The sequence below is a fragment of the Nanorana parkeri genome, unplaced genomic scaffold (genome assembly GCF_000935625.1).
Source record: "Nanorana parkeri isolate BGI_ZX_2015 unplaced genomic scaffold, ASM93562v1 scaffold216, whole genome shotgun sequence".
Classification (NCBI taxonomy): domain Eukaryota; kingdom Metazoa; phylum Chordata; class Amphibia; order Anura; family Dicroglossidae; genus Nanorana; species Nanorana parkeri.
The window spans coordinates 1,129,794-1,145,254 of NW_017306484.1; the positions used below are offsets into that span (position 1 = coordinate 1,129,794).

The 15,461-nt window shown below is 44.7% G+C and overlaps 2 protein-coding genes across 2 annotated transcripts in view; one reads left to right on the plus strand and one right to left on the minus strand.

Moving 5' to 3' along the window:
- Nucleotides 1-6,024, plus strand: part of MPHOSPH6 (M-phase phosphoprotein 6) — a 26,500-nt gene extending 20,476 nt beyond the window's left edge. The window contains exons 3-5 of the mRNA XM_018555878.1: nucleotides 2,045-2,135; nucleotides 3,139-3,233; nucleotides 5,814-6,024. Coding sequence (XP_018411380.1) covers nucleotides 2,045-2,135; nucleotides 3,139-3,233; nucleotides 5,814-5,949 — 322 coding nt within the window. The 3' untranslated portion in view covers nucleotides 5,950-6,024. The remainder of the gene's footprint in view (nucleotides 1-2,044; nucleotides 2,136-3,138; nucleotides 3,234-5,813) is intronic.
- LOC108786559 (arylamine N-acetyltransferase, pineal gland isozyme NAT-10-like) overlaps nucleotides 526-15,461 on the minus strand; it is a 31,691-nt gene continuing 16,755 nt past the window's right edge. The window contains exons 3-4 of the mRNA XM_018555877.1: nucleotides 7,456-7,463; nucleotides 526-538 (exon numbers count right to left, since the gene is read on the minus strand). The gene's annotated coding sequence lies outside the window, so the exon portion shown is untranslated. The remainder of the gene's footprint in view (nucleotides 539-7,455; nucleotides 7,464-15,461) is intronic.

The window sequence follows — 15,461 nt, forward strand, 5'->3', positions numbered from 1 at the left end:
GGGGGGGGGGAGGCAAATCCTATGAATATATTTCTGGCAGCTCTCGGAAGATTCGGATCTGTCGCTGAACAATACGTTGTAATGTCATCTTCTATTGTAGGAGATCTTACAACAGGATGACCTTCAGGCACATACTAAAGGGGGGAGAAGAGGCTTCTATTTAATCTGTATATATTCATACAGCAATTGCTAAAGTTTATTTTAGAACCGCTGTGCGTAGTTGGCTGTAATTCTTCCTAACAGTCCAGACAGCATTGTAGCAGGGCCCTCCTTACCGTCTTGTCTTGAATTGTATTGTGATTGTAATGTCTTCCGTATATTGTAAAGCACTGCGCAAACTGTTGACGCTATAGAAATCCTGTATAATAATAATAATAGTTTGAGTCGTGAAATGGGAGTAGAGCCGGCCTGCTCGAGGCTTCAACTTTTCATCCATCCATAGCGGGAGTGCACTAGTTCTTGGCAGTAATCCGGTGTTCTTGAGTCGTCGTCTGTTCCTAAATTTTGGACCTTGTACTCCCTGGTCCTGGCTACTGTGCTGTGATGTCCTGTTAATTCCTGGCTTGTTGTCATAATGGCATTGACCAAATCCTTTCTTTGACCTTTTGCTGTCCTTTCACCAAATCCCTCCTCTACATGGCTTTTGTTTCGGTCATCAAGTACTTCTCTTTCCTACCCAGTCTCACTTGCCCTACTCTTGGCCCTCTTTTTATATCACATGGTCCCTTTTTCTCCTGGTCCTCTATCTCTCCACACCTTCCATCCCTTTCTTCAGATGCCTTCACTCTCCCACTTTCTTTCTAATCCTGCTCTCCAGCCCTTCACAAGCCACCCTGTCTTTGCGGTCAGTCAGGACATGATTGATAGGAGGCTACCATCTCACCCAGAAGTCTTGTTAAATGCCTGATGCCCATAGAGACTGACCCTTTAAAAGGAAGCCATTGGCATTGAAATACTGCCATTGGTGGTTCCAGTCTGTCACCCTTACCCTTTCTTCCACTCCAGCCATGTTAGAGCTCAACACTTCTATTGTCATAGTAATCCAACTAATCACTGCATACTTCAAACTAAGTCTGCCCCTGAGAGGTGTATTACAGAAAAACACATGGCTAAATATCATTACATGCGCAATGGCCCAAGGTTTTCTCTAAGAAGTATTTCAGCTCTTTCATTACTTGTTACTTATCTGTTACTTCAAGACCGTTAAGAGAAAATTTACCTGTGGGATGTAGAAGGCACCTTTTAGGTGCGTTTATGTACAAGGTAGGGAAGCACTGATGCTGGTTTTTCGGTATTGAGTAGAGCGATATTTTGCTTTCGCTACTCGTCGATACTGAGTACCGATACCGGTGCTTCCGCTGGCATGGATCCAGCTTTCCCGACAATCTGCCCGAGAAGCTGGCTCCATGTTTGGCCAGCTTGATTGGCTGTGAAGCCGGGTTCCCGACCAAGCATGATCGGCATCGAGCTGGCTTCCCGGCCAGTCAGGAAGCCGAGCAGCAGGTAATGTTCCTGATTGGCTGGGAAGCCAGCTCGATGCTGATTGGCTGGGAAGTTGTCTTTCCGGCCAATCATGAAGCCGGGAGGCGGGTTAGTTACTCGCTGCCCAGATTCCTGATCGCACAGGAAGCTGGCTCCATGTTCACCTATGGCACTGCTGGTCAGAGGAAATGTTCCTCTGACCGAAAGTTCCGTTATCGTGGAAAGTATCTGAGCATTTGGGCGAGTACAAGTATCGGTGCATCCCTAGTACAGAGCGCCATGTTTGCTCCTCCAAAACTCAGGACTATACCAAATAATGCAGCAGGAGCTTGCATGTTTGTGCTCTGACTCAGCCCCTCCGTTTTGTCCTGTGACGTTGCCCATCACAACTAGTGGCCATTGGGGAGTCCGCACGTTTGTGATCATGCATGTTTTAGTAATTTGGATAATCGAGTGCCCCGAGTTATGGTCAGGGCATGCTGGCACCTATAGGGTTGCAGCTTGCCCAATAAATAGTATGTATGCTTAATCGTTTATCCCCTTCCTTTTTTTTATTTTTTAGGAATTATATAATTGAAGAAAGAAGCTTCCTTCCCTGTGAAGATTTCCTGTTTGGTCGAATGTCCTTTAAAGGCTTTAACCCAGAGATTGAGGTAAGCAATGAAGTAGATAAATATACATTAGTCCTCTCTTTATTAGTGACCCTTACAGACCCCACTTCAGTCATATAGACACTTGTGCACCTATTAGGTCCATTTTAGGAGGGGATATCTCCTCCCACCCAGCCTTCCGATTTTTCTTTCTAGTCTGTGTGAATGAAACAAGACTTTTACATTACCTTAAATAGGCATAACGACACTTTCAATTTAAAATGGTTCTCGTCTTCCAGAACAGAGGGACTGGGTGGGTCCATCCTCCATTCAGCAGTCTTTGTAATCTGATTTCCCCTGCTCAATTATTATCACAGCAGCTGTAGAATGACCCCCAGAGAGCTCATGACCAGAACTCTCCTCCTGCTGGCTGCAAGTGGTAAATGTGATTTCACATGCAGTAGGTATACACTGACACTAGTATCGGTATCCGTGCCGATACCGAGTATTTGGGCGAGTACGAGGCTCCTATTGCCTATCCCGATACTGGAACTTCCAGTATCAGGAAGTCAGGCGGCGAGTCGTTACCTGCCCCCTGGCTTCCTGAATGGCCGGGAAGCCAGCTCCATACTCCCTCGTCACCAAGGAGCATGGAGCTGGCTTCCCGATCCTGATTGACCAGCTTCCCCACCAATCAGGAAGCTAGGTGGCTTATTATTTACCTGGCTTCCTGATTGGCCAGAAAGCCGGCTCCATGCTGCCTCATCACCTGCTGATGAGCTAGCATGGAGATGGCTTTCTGGCTAATTGGGAAGCCGGGCGGCGAGTCATTACAACTTACTTAATGGACTTCCGTTATCAGTATTCGGTATCGGCGAGTACCAAATAACGGTGTCTGTGCATCCCTAATATGCAGTATATGACATATATAAAAAAAAAGCATACTTTACACACACACTAATAGAAAAACATGTATGTATGTAATATATATAAAACCCACGCATATATAGTACGGTTCATTAAGGACTGTTGACTAATGCTAATGACGCATTTCCTTCATTTACAGAAACTGATGGTGCAGATGAACTCCAGGGCCACGGAAGAGGACCTTGACGAGGGGAAAATGGATGTAGATGTGTCAGATGAAGAAATGGCTCGCAGGTGAGATTTATCTTCCCACTTGCTGGTCAGGAAATTAGAAGGGACTTATCATTAATATATATACATACTCTGCAGAATCCATTAACGCTGCAATCAATCTTCCCAGGAATACTTCCAAGGCCGTAGTGTGAGCAGCGGGAGGGGGCAGCCATATGCCACCTAATTATCATATTCAGCAATGTTCACTATAGATCACAGGGATTCCATCCCGAGAACGCCATGACGGGAAGAAAGCTGCCACATGGGAGTACTGTGATAGAGTAGTGTTTGTAAATCTGGTGAAGGAAACTCATCTGCAAGACAGTTGTAGCCATTTATAACTACTGGGATGTTTATTCAAAGCAATACTTGAGTCTAATGAAAAAGCCGGCTATGATTTGTAAATCGAGGAGCTTTTCCGGTTACTAAATTCAACCGGTTAACACGTTTCACCTTCTTTCTAGGCAATTCATTCCACTTCTGCTTCTAGAAATATTGGTTTATGTGGAATGCGGTACTTCCCTGGTGTGGACCAGTAGTTGTGGCTTTTTAACCATATTGACCATATAGATCTAAAGGTAGAACTATGGCCTGTTACACACTGTGATGCAGCACCTCATTATCGGTGTATCTGCACTTACAGTTTTCTCTTAGTCCCCCTGCAAAGTCCCACAAATACCTGCTGATCCTGCTAGTGAAGTCCACTTTGTGCAGCTTCCTGTGACAGGGTGAGACCTGCTGCACTGCTCCTTAAAGAGTTATCAAACCCTCCGGTTTTTTTTTCATATATCTACTGCTAGCAAGCAGTAGATATATGTAAAACAGAAACGCTTTAATAGCGGTTTAAACTTACCCCTGTCTTCGCCGCAGGCTCCCGTCTGAAAATGCTTGGGCGGCCGCAAAGCGGTCGCATGTTCAGATTTTCGACCGGGAGACGAGGAGAGACACAAGGTAAGTATATGGACAGCGTGCACCCGCATGCAGACACCGTGGGACAGGAAGTGCCAGCAAGGACAGAGGAGTTTAAAATTGCGTGCGCGAAACCTCAAAAAACGATAATACCCAAAATTGGCCATAGACGACGCTTTGAAAGCTTTTACCGCTCATCAGTTTAGTGTTATCAGTGATTGATGGCCCTAAATCCTCTTCCTAACGCCCTCCACGACCCCGGGCCGCAGATGGAGCAGCGGATCCCGGGATTGAAGGTGAGGGGTCAGGAGGGGGGGGCAAAAAACGAGCACATATAGACGATCGGCAGGCTATAGAGCCGCCGATCGTCTATATGTGAAACACCCGGCAACGGGTGTTTGCATTGGTCGGGTCTATTCTGCCCGTGCGCGACCGCGAGCAGAAAAAAAAATGCCGTCGGAGACGGCAACCCGCCAATGCTACAGTGCCGTCCGTCTGTTTTTTTACAACGGGCGGACGGCAACTGGTTAATGTCACTCTAAAGCAAAGCTTGCAGCCAAATGCATGGTATGCTCCAATATCCCGGGCCCCCTCCCCCTTTACAAGTCACCTACTATTAGTAAATGTATCTTCCAAATAAGTTAGAATAATGTTGGTCTTACCCCTGTATTCCGCAACGCTGGCTGTGACATCACCACCGCCCTTCCAGGAGTAGGGAATGCAGAGGAGGCAAAATTGTGCGAGGAGACACTCCAGTCTATTGTAAAGGGGGCTTTTAGCAATATTTCAGCTGCTGTGTATTCCCCTGGATGTCAGCAAGAGGACTTTAATGTCATCCTTGCCTAGGACACCGCGGGGGCGGGTTAAGTATAAGCCCTATCTTTTTGTTTTTTTCTTTTTATATGTCCTTTTTATTGCAAGGTCCGCTTTAATTTACTGCGCGGCCTTGGTGCCTTCATGTAGGTTGTGCCTGCCTGCACTACAGTGGGATGTAAAGTGTTGCAGGGGGCTCTGCCGTCTACATTGTCAGTGCTGATCACAAGCCTGTAGCTTGTCAAAATCAGCACCTGACCACAACTAGTCCTGCCCACTGCTTTCTGGATTGGCAGCACTGCCTGCTGCTGAAACAGTCGCTTTGTGATGCAATAGCATACCATAAGCTATAGGCTGCACCATGGCATGCCCCTAGGGGTGTGTATCCTTGGCCGCTTTGGCTCACGGGAAGTAAGAAGCAGTGGCAAATCAATGCCTGCGTTCCGGTCTGCAGCGGTCAGAAAAGATATAGCATTTTTTTTCTTGATTTGAGGCCTTGATTTGCCACGCGTGCCGAAGTGGGGGGGCAGAGTTGTGGTGCCATTGACTTCAATGCACTGCCACGCCGCCTCCTGCCCCAGAACGCAGTGAGACGGCCAGGATGCGATCCAGTGTATTTCGGCAACGAATCGGGCTGGAACACACTGGTGCTGGTGTGAACTAGCCCAAATGAAGCCTTGGCACAAGTGGAATGTGATTTGCTACACGTTGATGAGCTCACCAAACAACCACTTTGGCTCCCATTATCTCTCATTGTGCTTCCACCAGCTCTCCATTTAAGAAGAGGTTGCTCCGTTGTTTTGTGACAGGGTCGGGCTGTAGGTTGAGGATTTCCCATTAAGCCCTTGACGAAGCTAATCTTCTAATATTTCTCTGCAGATATGAATCGTTGGTGGGGACTATCAAACAGAAATTTACGAAGAAGAGAGACCGCAAAGCCATGGTAGAGGAAGACGAAAATTGTAATATCAAAAGCAGTAAAGCCAAGAAAGGCTTCATCAAACCACAAGACTGAACTCGGCTCTGTTTCAAGAGACGGACTCTAATCCCGAAAGCTTGAATGGAATCCATTGTACAGTTCAAAAGAATTTTATTTACTCGGTTTATATGGGGGGAGTGGGGGGGGGGTTGTTTGATTATAACTTTTGTAATAAGGGAAAAAAATGAAGATTTTGGAAGACCTTCAGGTTCCTGGTGCCTTCAAAACTGGTTCCGTTACCCATTTTGAGGGTTTGAAGTCATGGGTCGGGGGGCATTGGCTGATTTATGGAGTCATGGCATTGCTATAAATTCCTAAATTCCCAGTGCACTCTCCTGAGAACTGCTTCGGCCCTCAAAATGGTTGACTTCAATGTAAAAAAAAAATGCAGCAAGGATCCTTTAAGATGCCATGTCGTCCTTTGTTTTAGCATTTTTAGTCTGTTTTTATACTTTTTTTTTTTTTTTTTATCAGAAACGCAAAAAAATGATATTGATGTTGCTGGAGGTCAAACTGTACAGTATAAATATATTCCTTGACTGAAATGTGTGTTTCTGTCAGATGTTGATATTGTTCAGCAAAGAGCCGCCCTCTAGTAGAGCCGTGCGTAGGGAAGTTTGCATTGGGTCCTGCTCTATAGACGTTAAGTGATGCAGGACCTTTCTGTGTGGCTGGTTGCAGAGCCAGGTGCAGACCTCGCACAGGTGTCTATACAAGATGCACATTCAGGAAGACCAAAGTGCCACTTATGGACCCTACAAGAAAGGGAAGACTTGTAAATAACTGACCTTCGGCAGTGTTCTGGATTATGAGGTAATTAATAATATATCTTCCGGAAATGTCTTATCAGTGTTGTTTCCATAGAAACAGAAAACTGGCCTACAGCATGCATTTAGGACATTCCTCCTTCGGTTTTATATCTTTCTTTCCTCCTTATTCCTCCAGCAAAGCTATATTACAGTCTCACTGGCACGGATTATATAAGAACTTCATAAAATAGCGGAAATACTTTGCTACCCGGGAGCCAGTGCTGCTTCAGTGCTGGATCTGAAAGTCCAGTACTCTTCATCACGTGATTTCAGCTGGTAGGGGAATTGTGGAATTCATTTACTGAGGTGATGTAACCTAGAGCCTTAGGGTGATGTAAGATGGACAATTCAACTTTTTTTGCCAGCAATATATCTCCCCAGTACTTCACTAGTGAGGAAGCAATTGGCTTGTTGGTCCTGCCAACAAGGGAGCACCTCAGAAGGAGACAATAAGTGGTCGGTTAGTGATCACTTGTCTGACACCGCCAATTGCCTTCACGTAAACTATAAGGTCAAAGGTGGACAGCTGACGATCACATCTATATGAGCTTCTTGGACATCCCCTTCCAAAACCATGGGCATTCATATGGAGTTGGTGCCCTCCTTTTACTGCTATAACATGCTTCATTCTTCTTGATTGGCTTTCCTCCTGATTCTGGGTATCTCTGCCCATTTAGCCAAAAGAACATGTGTCAGGTCAGGTATTGATGTTGGCCAAGAAGACCTGGCTCACAGTCTGGTCTAATCCACCCCAAAGGTGTTTAGTAGGGTTGGAAGTCAGGGCTCTGTGCAAGCCACCAAAGGTCCTGCACTACAAACTCCTCAAACCATGTCTTTTATGGAGCTGGCTTTGTACGCAGGGGACAATCATGGTGGAAGGGAAAAGGGTCTTCACCAAACTGTTATCACAAGGTAGGAAGGGCACAGTTGTCCACAATGTCATTCTATGCTGTAGCATCAACAGTACAGCACAGTACTTTTGGCCATGTAGTGTTGGTGCGATGGTCAGATGTTTACAAATAGTGTTAACCATATAATTTAGGACGTATTTTGGCCTTTGTAGTACCCTTTCTTTATCCATGCCAGTAAGACTGTTGGAGTGACCCCTGGTAGGGGACAGAGTGCACAAGGAAGCTTTGCTAAACTAGACTAGGAAGGGTAGAATGAAATGTAAACTATCACAGAGGTATGTAGGAGGATCACCTTAAACTGGACTCTGTAGACCTCATTCTCAGCCTAGAAACAATTTCCTTCTATAAAAAAAAAACTTTTCTCAGAAACAGCAGTTTATGGGAAATAACTTATATAGCCGAGAGTATATATACTGCTTAAAATGAATATATTTTCACATTAGACTGGTCCACTTTAAGCTTTTAGCACTGGCAGATAGAGCAAGTCACCTTTTGTATCTTGCTGATGGGCCAATAAACATAATGTTTTTATATTTAGAAAGGACAGATCCCTCCTATTAACTCTGCGTCTTGTCCTGTCACATCTACTGAATGTTACTGCATCAATTATAAGCTCAATTATTCACATGTTGTAAATGCGTCTCTTTTCGAACATTGAATATTTATCAGCTAAAAGAAAGAAAGGAAAAAAAATGCGTCTTTTACCTTGGAAGGAAAAAAAAAAAAAAGGAAATGTTTTTGAAGATGGGAACATTCTTCCGCTCTGATGTAAATATGCATTAAGTTGCCTTTACAATTATCTTTTATTTTTTCTAGTACAGGAATTTTAATATTTTGTTACCTTTCTGAAATAGCAACATTTGTTACCAGTCTTTTAATAGCCTTCCACCCGCGGTCCACGAAAAATCCGGCAGTTCACCATTCCAAGTGTGGCACCCAAAGGGTTGAATATTTGCTGGACCCTATGGGTCCACTCCCGCCAATTGTGCATTGTTTACTGACATGCAAGCTAGCGGGGGAGCCGGTATTGGGAGCAGAGAAGCAGTGGCTTTTCAATACAAGGACCGCCAGAAAGGGAGGTGTATCCACGCTGCTTTTACATGTGTGCTATTAGGTCAAAGTGACCGGAATCACTGAAAACCCTAGCTCTGAAAAGTTCTTAAATGTAATTTGCCACCCTCCCTCCAGCAGATGACGGATATATTGTTCATTTTTAAAGGTATGATCTGTCAGAAAGATTAATAAATCTTATGCCCAGCGTGTAGCTGGGCGAATGCCATCCGCACAATGCAGCCGAGGTGCATAGGAAATTCCTATGCGCTATATGGTACCAAAAAACATTGGACATTCCTATTCTCCTCGGCTCCATCTAGTGGCAGTAGTGCCGTGCAAATGGCATTCGCCCAGCTACATATTTATAAATCAGTTTCAAAGTATTACCTACTCGGCTTCACAGTCCTGAAGTTTTACTTATTATTTTTATACAGGATTTATATAGCGCCAACAGTTTGCGCAGCAATTCAAGACAAGATGGTAAGGCGGGCCCTGCCCATGAGGGGTCAGTGATACACGAGGAGGTAGCTGTGTGGGGATGATGGTAAGGAGGGCCCTGCCCCTGAGGGCTTACAATCTAAATGGGAGGGGCCAGTGATACATGAGGAGGTAGCTGTGTGGGGATGAATTGTTTGAGAATGTGAATTATTACCAATTCCTATAGTGACAAACGGTCCCCAGAGTCACTTTTTTTTTTCTTGCTGCTCTTGTCTTGTTACCATCCCTTTGGTTGGCGCCATCATGTACAGTGCAGGATCGGTAATGGCTGCTGGTCCTGCATTGCACATGATGACCTAGAAGTGTCCGCCCACAGTCTGGCACTGCAGAGAAGAAGATCAGACAGTTGGGTGCTGTGGGATCATGGAGTAAGGTGAACCTTCTGTTGAATCATCTCCTAGAGCAGAGGTAGGCAACCTTGGCACTCCAGCTGTGGTGAAACCACAAATCCCATCATTTGGGAGTCATACCTGAGGATATCCAAGTCTTGCAATGCCTTATGGGACTGGTAGTTTCACCAGATCTGGAGTGTCTGGTCACCTACTCATGTCCTAGATAAACTAGCATTGAATTTTCTACGACCTGCCCGGAATTCTGCTTCAAATGTAACCATGAACGCGTTCAAAGCAAAGGGGCAGTTAGCCATTAAGTGGTCGCCAAACGGCTGCGTCTGAAAGTGAATGCTGCAAGATATTGTTTGTGCTTACTCTGTAATCCTTTTTATTAAGGGCCTGATGAGGTACTGTATTTGCGGAGTGTAATGAGGTCATTTCATCTCATTAAATCAATATTTTTAAAGAAATTTTGCTGTTTGTTATTAATGTTTATAACTTTCCACACTGCTTGTCCCGCCTACTTTTTTTCTTATGAAGCTCAGTTGTTTAAAAGGAACCTGTTACAACTGTTCCCTTCAAGTACTTGCCGGCTGTACTAAAAGGAACCTGATTATACAGTCCCTGGTCGGAGCAGTGACTCCGCCAGCATTAGATGGTTGATTTCGGAGGTTTCAATTGGACAAGTGGAGCTGTAAAGCAGGAAGCTCTGCTGTGCTATTCCTATACCCAGCCCATAGTGCTCTGGGAGTCCTTCGTTTTGGATTTATTGTTTTAACGCTAAATTGCAGGCAGACCGAAATGAATGCAGCTCTGTCTTTGTTCATACACATGTTAAAGTGTCAAACACCAAGGTGCAGAGTCCAATATACAGGCCAGGGTCACAATGGGTTGACAACATCCACAAGTAGGTCAAAGGGGCATTTTGGGTTGAACACGGGAAATTAGAACAACAGGTTTGGTTGCAGGTATTCGGAACTAGCTGATGACCACTTGGCAGTCTGTCCATGTCGCACTACACTATAGGCAGTTTGATGCTAACAACATTACCAAGCGTGCATGCACACCTGCCTACCTGTGGCCCATAAGCTGGCCATACACCAGATGTTCTATGGTCAGATGGAAAAAGTGCAACAGATTCCCCCATCTATCATCATAAACTGTGTGCATGAAGGAATCTCCCACTGGGCCAAGCTTCAGTATCTTGCTAGTCGGCCCCACTGGCTCTCAAAACACCTGAACAATCTGATTGGATGCCGGCATTGTTCAGGTATTGAGAGCCAGCGGGGCCGACTATCAAGATACTGAAGCTTGGCCCAGTGGGAGATTCCTCCATCCACACAGTTTAGCGTAGATTGAGGAATCTGTTGCAAAGAAAATTAGGTTCCATCCCCGTCTGAACTTCTCATCACTTAAAAATCTGCATTTTTTTTTTTGTCTACTGATCTCCCCTGTAAACCTCCTATTCTGGTAATTAAATGCACACAATAAAGCCGTCTTGTATATTTCTAATTTTTTTATTGGCACAGACGATAGGCAAGCAAACGGTTCGTTCTCATGTTAGCATAACAGCGTAACTCTCATTCTCAGCTAGAACAAGCAGATAAGTCGTTTTTATGAAACAATAAAAGGATTGTGCGCGGCTGTTGTCTCTCTGACTATTTTTAAAGACATTTGTGTTGGGGAGTTTATAGAATGTTAATGAAGTGCTTTCCTGAATGAACTGCATTTAGCAACCGATGGATGCAATGTCGTACAAAACTGGCAACCGCTCGAGAGAGTTAAGTGGTGTGATGATTGGCAGGTGGGTATCCAGTGTACATCTAATTGTCCTTTTTTTGAGCTGATGCATTACATTGTTCTGCCGAATGCTTTTGTTTCAGGTGTGTAATGCCGAGAATATCTCACCTCCTAGAAGTGGATTTTTTTTTTTTATTACCTATTTCGCTCAAGGTGACGAGTCGGCTTTGTTGTTTTCTTTTTTTGTTTCTGTCAATGATCATCTAACACATTTTATTTTAGACAGATTTCCGTTGTTATGTTATAGTTGCGATTCGATTTGCACATGGTGCAAATGCTTTAATTGGTGCTCTGCTTTAATTTTTCGCCCTGTAGTTGGAGAAAAGATTATTGTAAAGCCACCATTCACACTTGTGTAGCACGTCAACGCATGCAAAATCACACAAGTCATGCTGGTGGTGACATTCATTGTTAATGGCACCCCAAACGTGCCAAGGAAGGACATACGTTTTACGAGTGCAAAGATGCTCAAAGCTCCAAAAGATACATGAGCTTCATTGCCACCTTTTGTCTCATATAGAGCAACCCATTGAAATGAATAGGCTGCCCATGTCCGACAAATGTGAGCAAACGCCACTCTTGAGGTCGTAAGTGTGAATGGGGGTTTAGAGTAAGGCATTAGTCTTGGTTAGGTTAAAGTGAATTTGCACTTTGCCCATAAACCTTATTTTTTCCAGCAGGTTGTTTACCACGACAGTAGAAGTGATTTTGTTTCTGAAGATACGGGGAAACAACGCGATTTAACAGCCTTTGAATGTGGGATGATTGTTGGCACTCGGAGCCATGGAGCGAGTATCGGCAAAACAGCAGAATTCGTTAAATGTTCAAGAGCAGCTGTTGTTAAAGTGTTTAAAGACCGGACTGTCAGCCGAAAATCTGGGTCTGAACGTGCGAATTGTGACCGTCAGCGATTAGTTAATGTTAGGGCAGAACGGAGAGTGGCAAGACTGGTACAAGACAACAGAAGGGCAACAGTGCATGAAATGACTGCAGATCTTAATCAGGGATCCTCTCAAATGATCTCTGAACGCACCGTTCGCCGTACACTGCATCGTATGGGATATGGAAGACGAAGGCCTGTTCGACCACCTTTGCTGTCTGCAGTTAACAAGATAAAATGTCTCCAATTTGCACAGGAACACAAGGATTGAGCATTGGGAAAAAAGTAATGTGGTCTGATGAATCACGTTTCCAGTTGCATCATGCAGATGGCAGAGTGAGAATTTGGCGGGAACAGCATGAAAGCATGCACCCCACATGCATGAGTACATCCCTTCAAGCTGGTGGGGGCAGTGTTATGGTTTGAGGCATGTTTTCCTGGCATGATTTGGGCCCTTAAATTCGTGTGGCATAACGTCTGAATAGCACAACATACCAAAGTATCGTTGCTGATCAAGTTCATCCGATCACGGAGATGGCTTCCAACAAGACACTGCGCCATGCCACGGGGCTCGTATTCTGCAGAAGTGGTTTCAAGAACATGAGTGAGACTTTACCTTGCTTAGGTGGCCCCCACAATCGCCAGATCTCAATCCAATTGAGCATTTGTGAAACAAAGTTGAAAGAGCCATCAGGCAGTTTGTTCCACGACCATCAAATCTCACAGAACTGGACAGTGCTATTCATCAGGCATGGTGTCAGATTCCTCACATCACCTTTCAACATCTCGTGGAGTCAATGCCAAGAAGAATCGCCGCAGTATATTTGATCCGTGGCAACCAGTCTCCAATTGCAGAGTAAAATTTTATGAAATATTGACCCAAAAGCACAGAAAAATCCAGCCGCCCCTCCTGTCTGAGTGCCTGTATTAGGACAGTTAGTGTAGATGCTGAGTTAAAGCTTTCTTACAAAATAGTTTTTCTTTTTATCGCTCCGGAAGAAAAAAAAGAAAGAAGCAAAAGAAGAAAATGCTTGGCTAAGCAAAAATCTTGAAATTGTTCTATTAAGCTCAAACACGGAGATGTGAAACCATGTGGAACATGTCAAAGTCGAAAGTGACACACTAAGATTTTCTGGCCCACATGTGATAAATATATCTAGTAAACTTGCTGTGGGGGCTCACAATTCGGTTGATGGAAAGTGATCCAATGGCTTTATTAACAGGCATTAAAAAACATTCATAGGAGACTGTTCCGATTCGCTGATTAAAGGAGATGTTGAGAAAAAAATGGCAAAGGAAGCTGCGGTAAGGCCTGGTTCACACCTGGGCGTTTTACAGCGCGTTCCTACGCTCTGTAAAACGCTCAACATGTGAAAATCGGTCAAGCAAAACAAACGACAACAAACGAATTGTTGAGTGCGTTTGTCATTTGTTTTGCTTGACTGATTTCGTGCAGCGACGCATGGGGTTTCTCAGCTGCCAATAGGATGTGCGGGATCCCTTGTGTGTTTCTGTGCCTTTTAAGGAGGTGGGGCGTCCTCCTGACAAACCTGCACCCAATTTGATATCTTCTGCCCCATGTGCTCCAAGATGGAGACTCATAGTTTAGAGTTAGGACCGCACTATAAGAGGTGCCTTGGCGCGGCAGTGTGGCTTTCACATCCTCTGCAGAAGACATGTATCCAAACCTCTGTCATTATCCTTAGTGGTGAGACAAGTTGTTTTACATGCTGGTTTTGTGAGTGTGCCATGATGCCTTTCTGCTGTTTTACCGTCCATATTGGCACACAGGCTGATTGAAGTTTGTAAACTGATGTATCCTTGAACTACTCATTTATGCTTCTAATCGATCCACCATTGTGAATACCTTTGCACTCTATTTTGCTATTTTTAAACCATAAAGAACCATCTGCACTAGGGTGGGCGCCCTTCTCTTTTTTTTTTTGTAATGCCTTACCTGTTTGAAAGGTTGAGCTGGATGCTGTGGTACTGCTGTGGTTGCTGGATGCTGTGGTTGAATCGGTGGTGTTAGATCGAGGGGTTGGCTGCTGCCGAAGTGGCTAAGCCGGCTAACGAAGGGAAGGGGGGAGGAGTCCGGTGACTCCTCCCCCTTCCCTTCGTTAGCCGTCAAGGACATCGACGTCACCGGACTCCTCCCCCCTTCCCTTCGTTAGCCGACAGAGCCACTAGGGGAAGGGGGGTGGAGTCCGGTGACGTACCTCCCCCCTTCCCTTCGTTAGCCGACACAGCCACTAGGGGAAGAGGGGAGGAGTCCGGTGACGTTGATGTCCGTGACGTCACCGGATGTCCGAGGAACTCCCGGAAGACCCGGAAGCCGGCGGAAAGGAGTTCCGATCAAAATTATTTTGATTGATCAAAAAAATTAACGATTAATCGAAGGATTAATCGTTAATTTCCACAGCCCTAATATAAACCTAGTTTCAGCACCATGGACAGCATGTTGGCAAAAGAACATTGCTCTTATTTAAAGGAGAACTCTGGGGTTAAGGCTTTTCCCCATAGTTCTCCTTAGGGTAATGGGAGGACACAAACTAGCGTCCTCCCGTCACCCTAGGCTCAGTATACCGCAAGCTTCTGCTCGCGGTATACCGCGAGCTTCTGCTCGCAGTATACTGAGACGCCGCAGCTGAAGCGGATCCTGACAATTATCTCCTTTAACAAGATTCACACGAAACATTCCCACAAAGATTCGTCCACAGTTAAAAAGTACTAACAAGATTCATCCTGGTGAGATTCAAACTAACAAGAACAATAGAAAAGTCACCAGCACACCATAAGTTGAAAAAGCAAAATATTTTATTGCCAATAGCTGTATCTCATCGGCACTAGCCAATGAGATACAGCTATTGGCAATAAAATATTTTGCTTTTTCAACTTATGGTGTGCTGGTGACATGTTTCTATTGTTCATGTGTGGCGGTGCCATCCGCAGTCATTTCGAGCACCTATCCCCATCAAAGTGGGAATCCCGGTAAGGAGTGCGGTATGGTTCCTGTTTCTTCAAACTAACAAGATTCACCCAGCAAATATCTTACAGAAATTGCTGGGCGAATCCCATCGAAATCTTACATGGACCAATGCAGCTTTTTTTTCACCAGACGAATTTCCCCGGTGAATCATTAATAAAGTCGCTCTGTATATTTTAGACTAAAACACATAAGCTCTTAAAAAAGAACAGATTTGAACATTCATTTTAAGTTCATGTTCACATCTAATATTTATAAGACAACATATATTTCATAAAA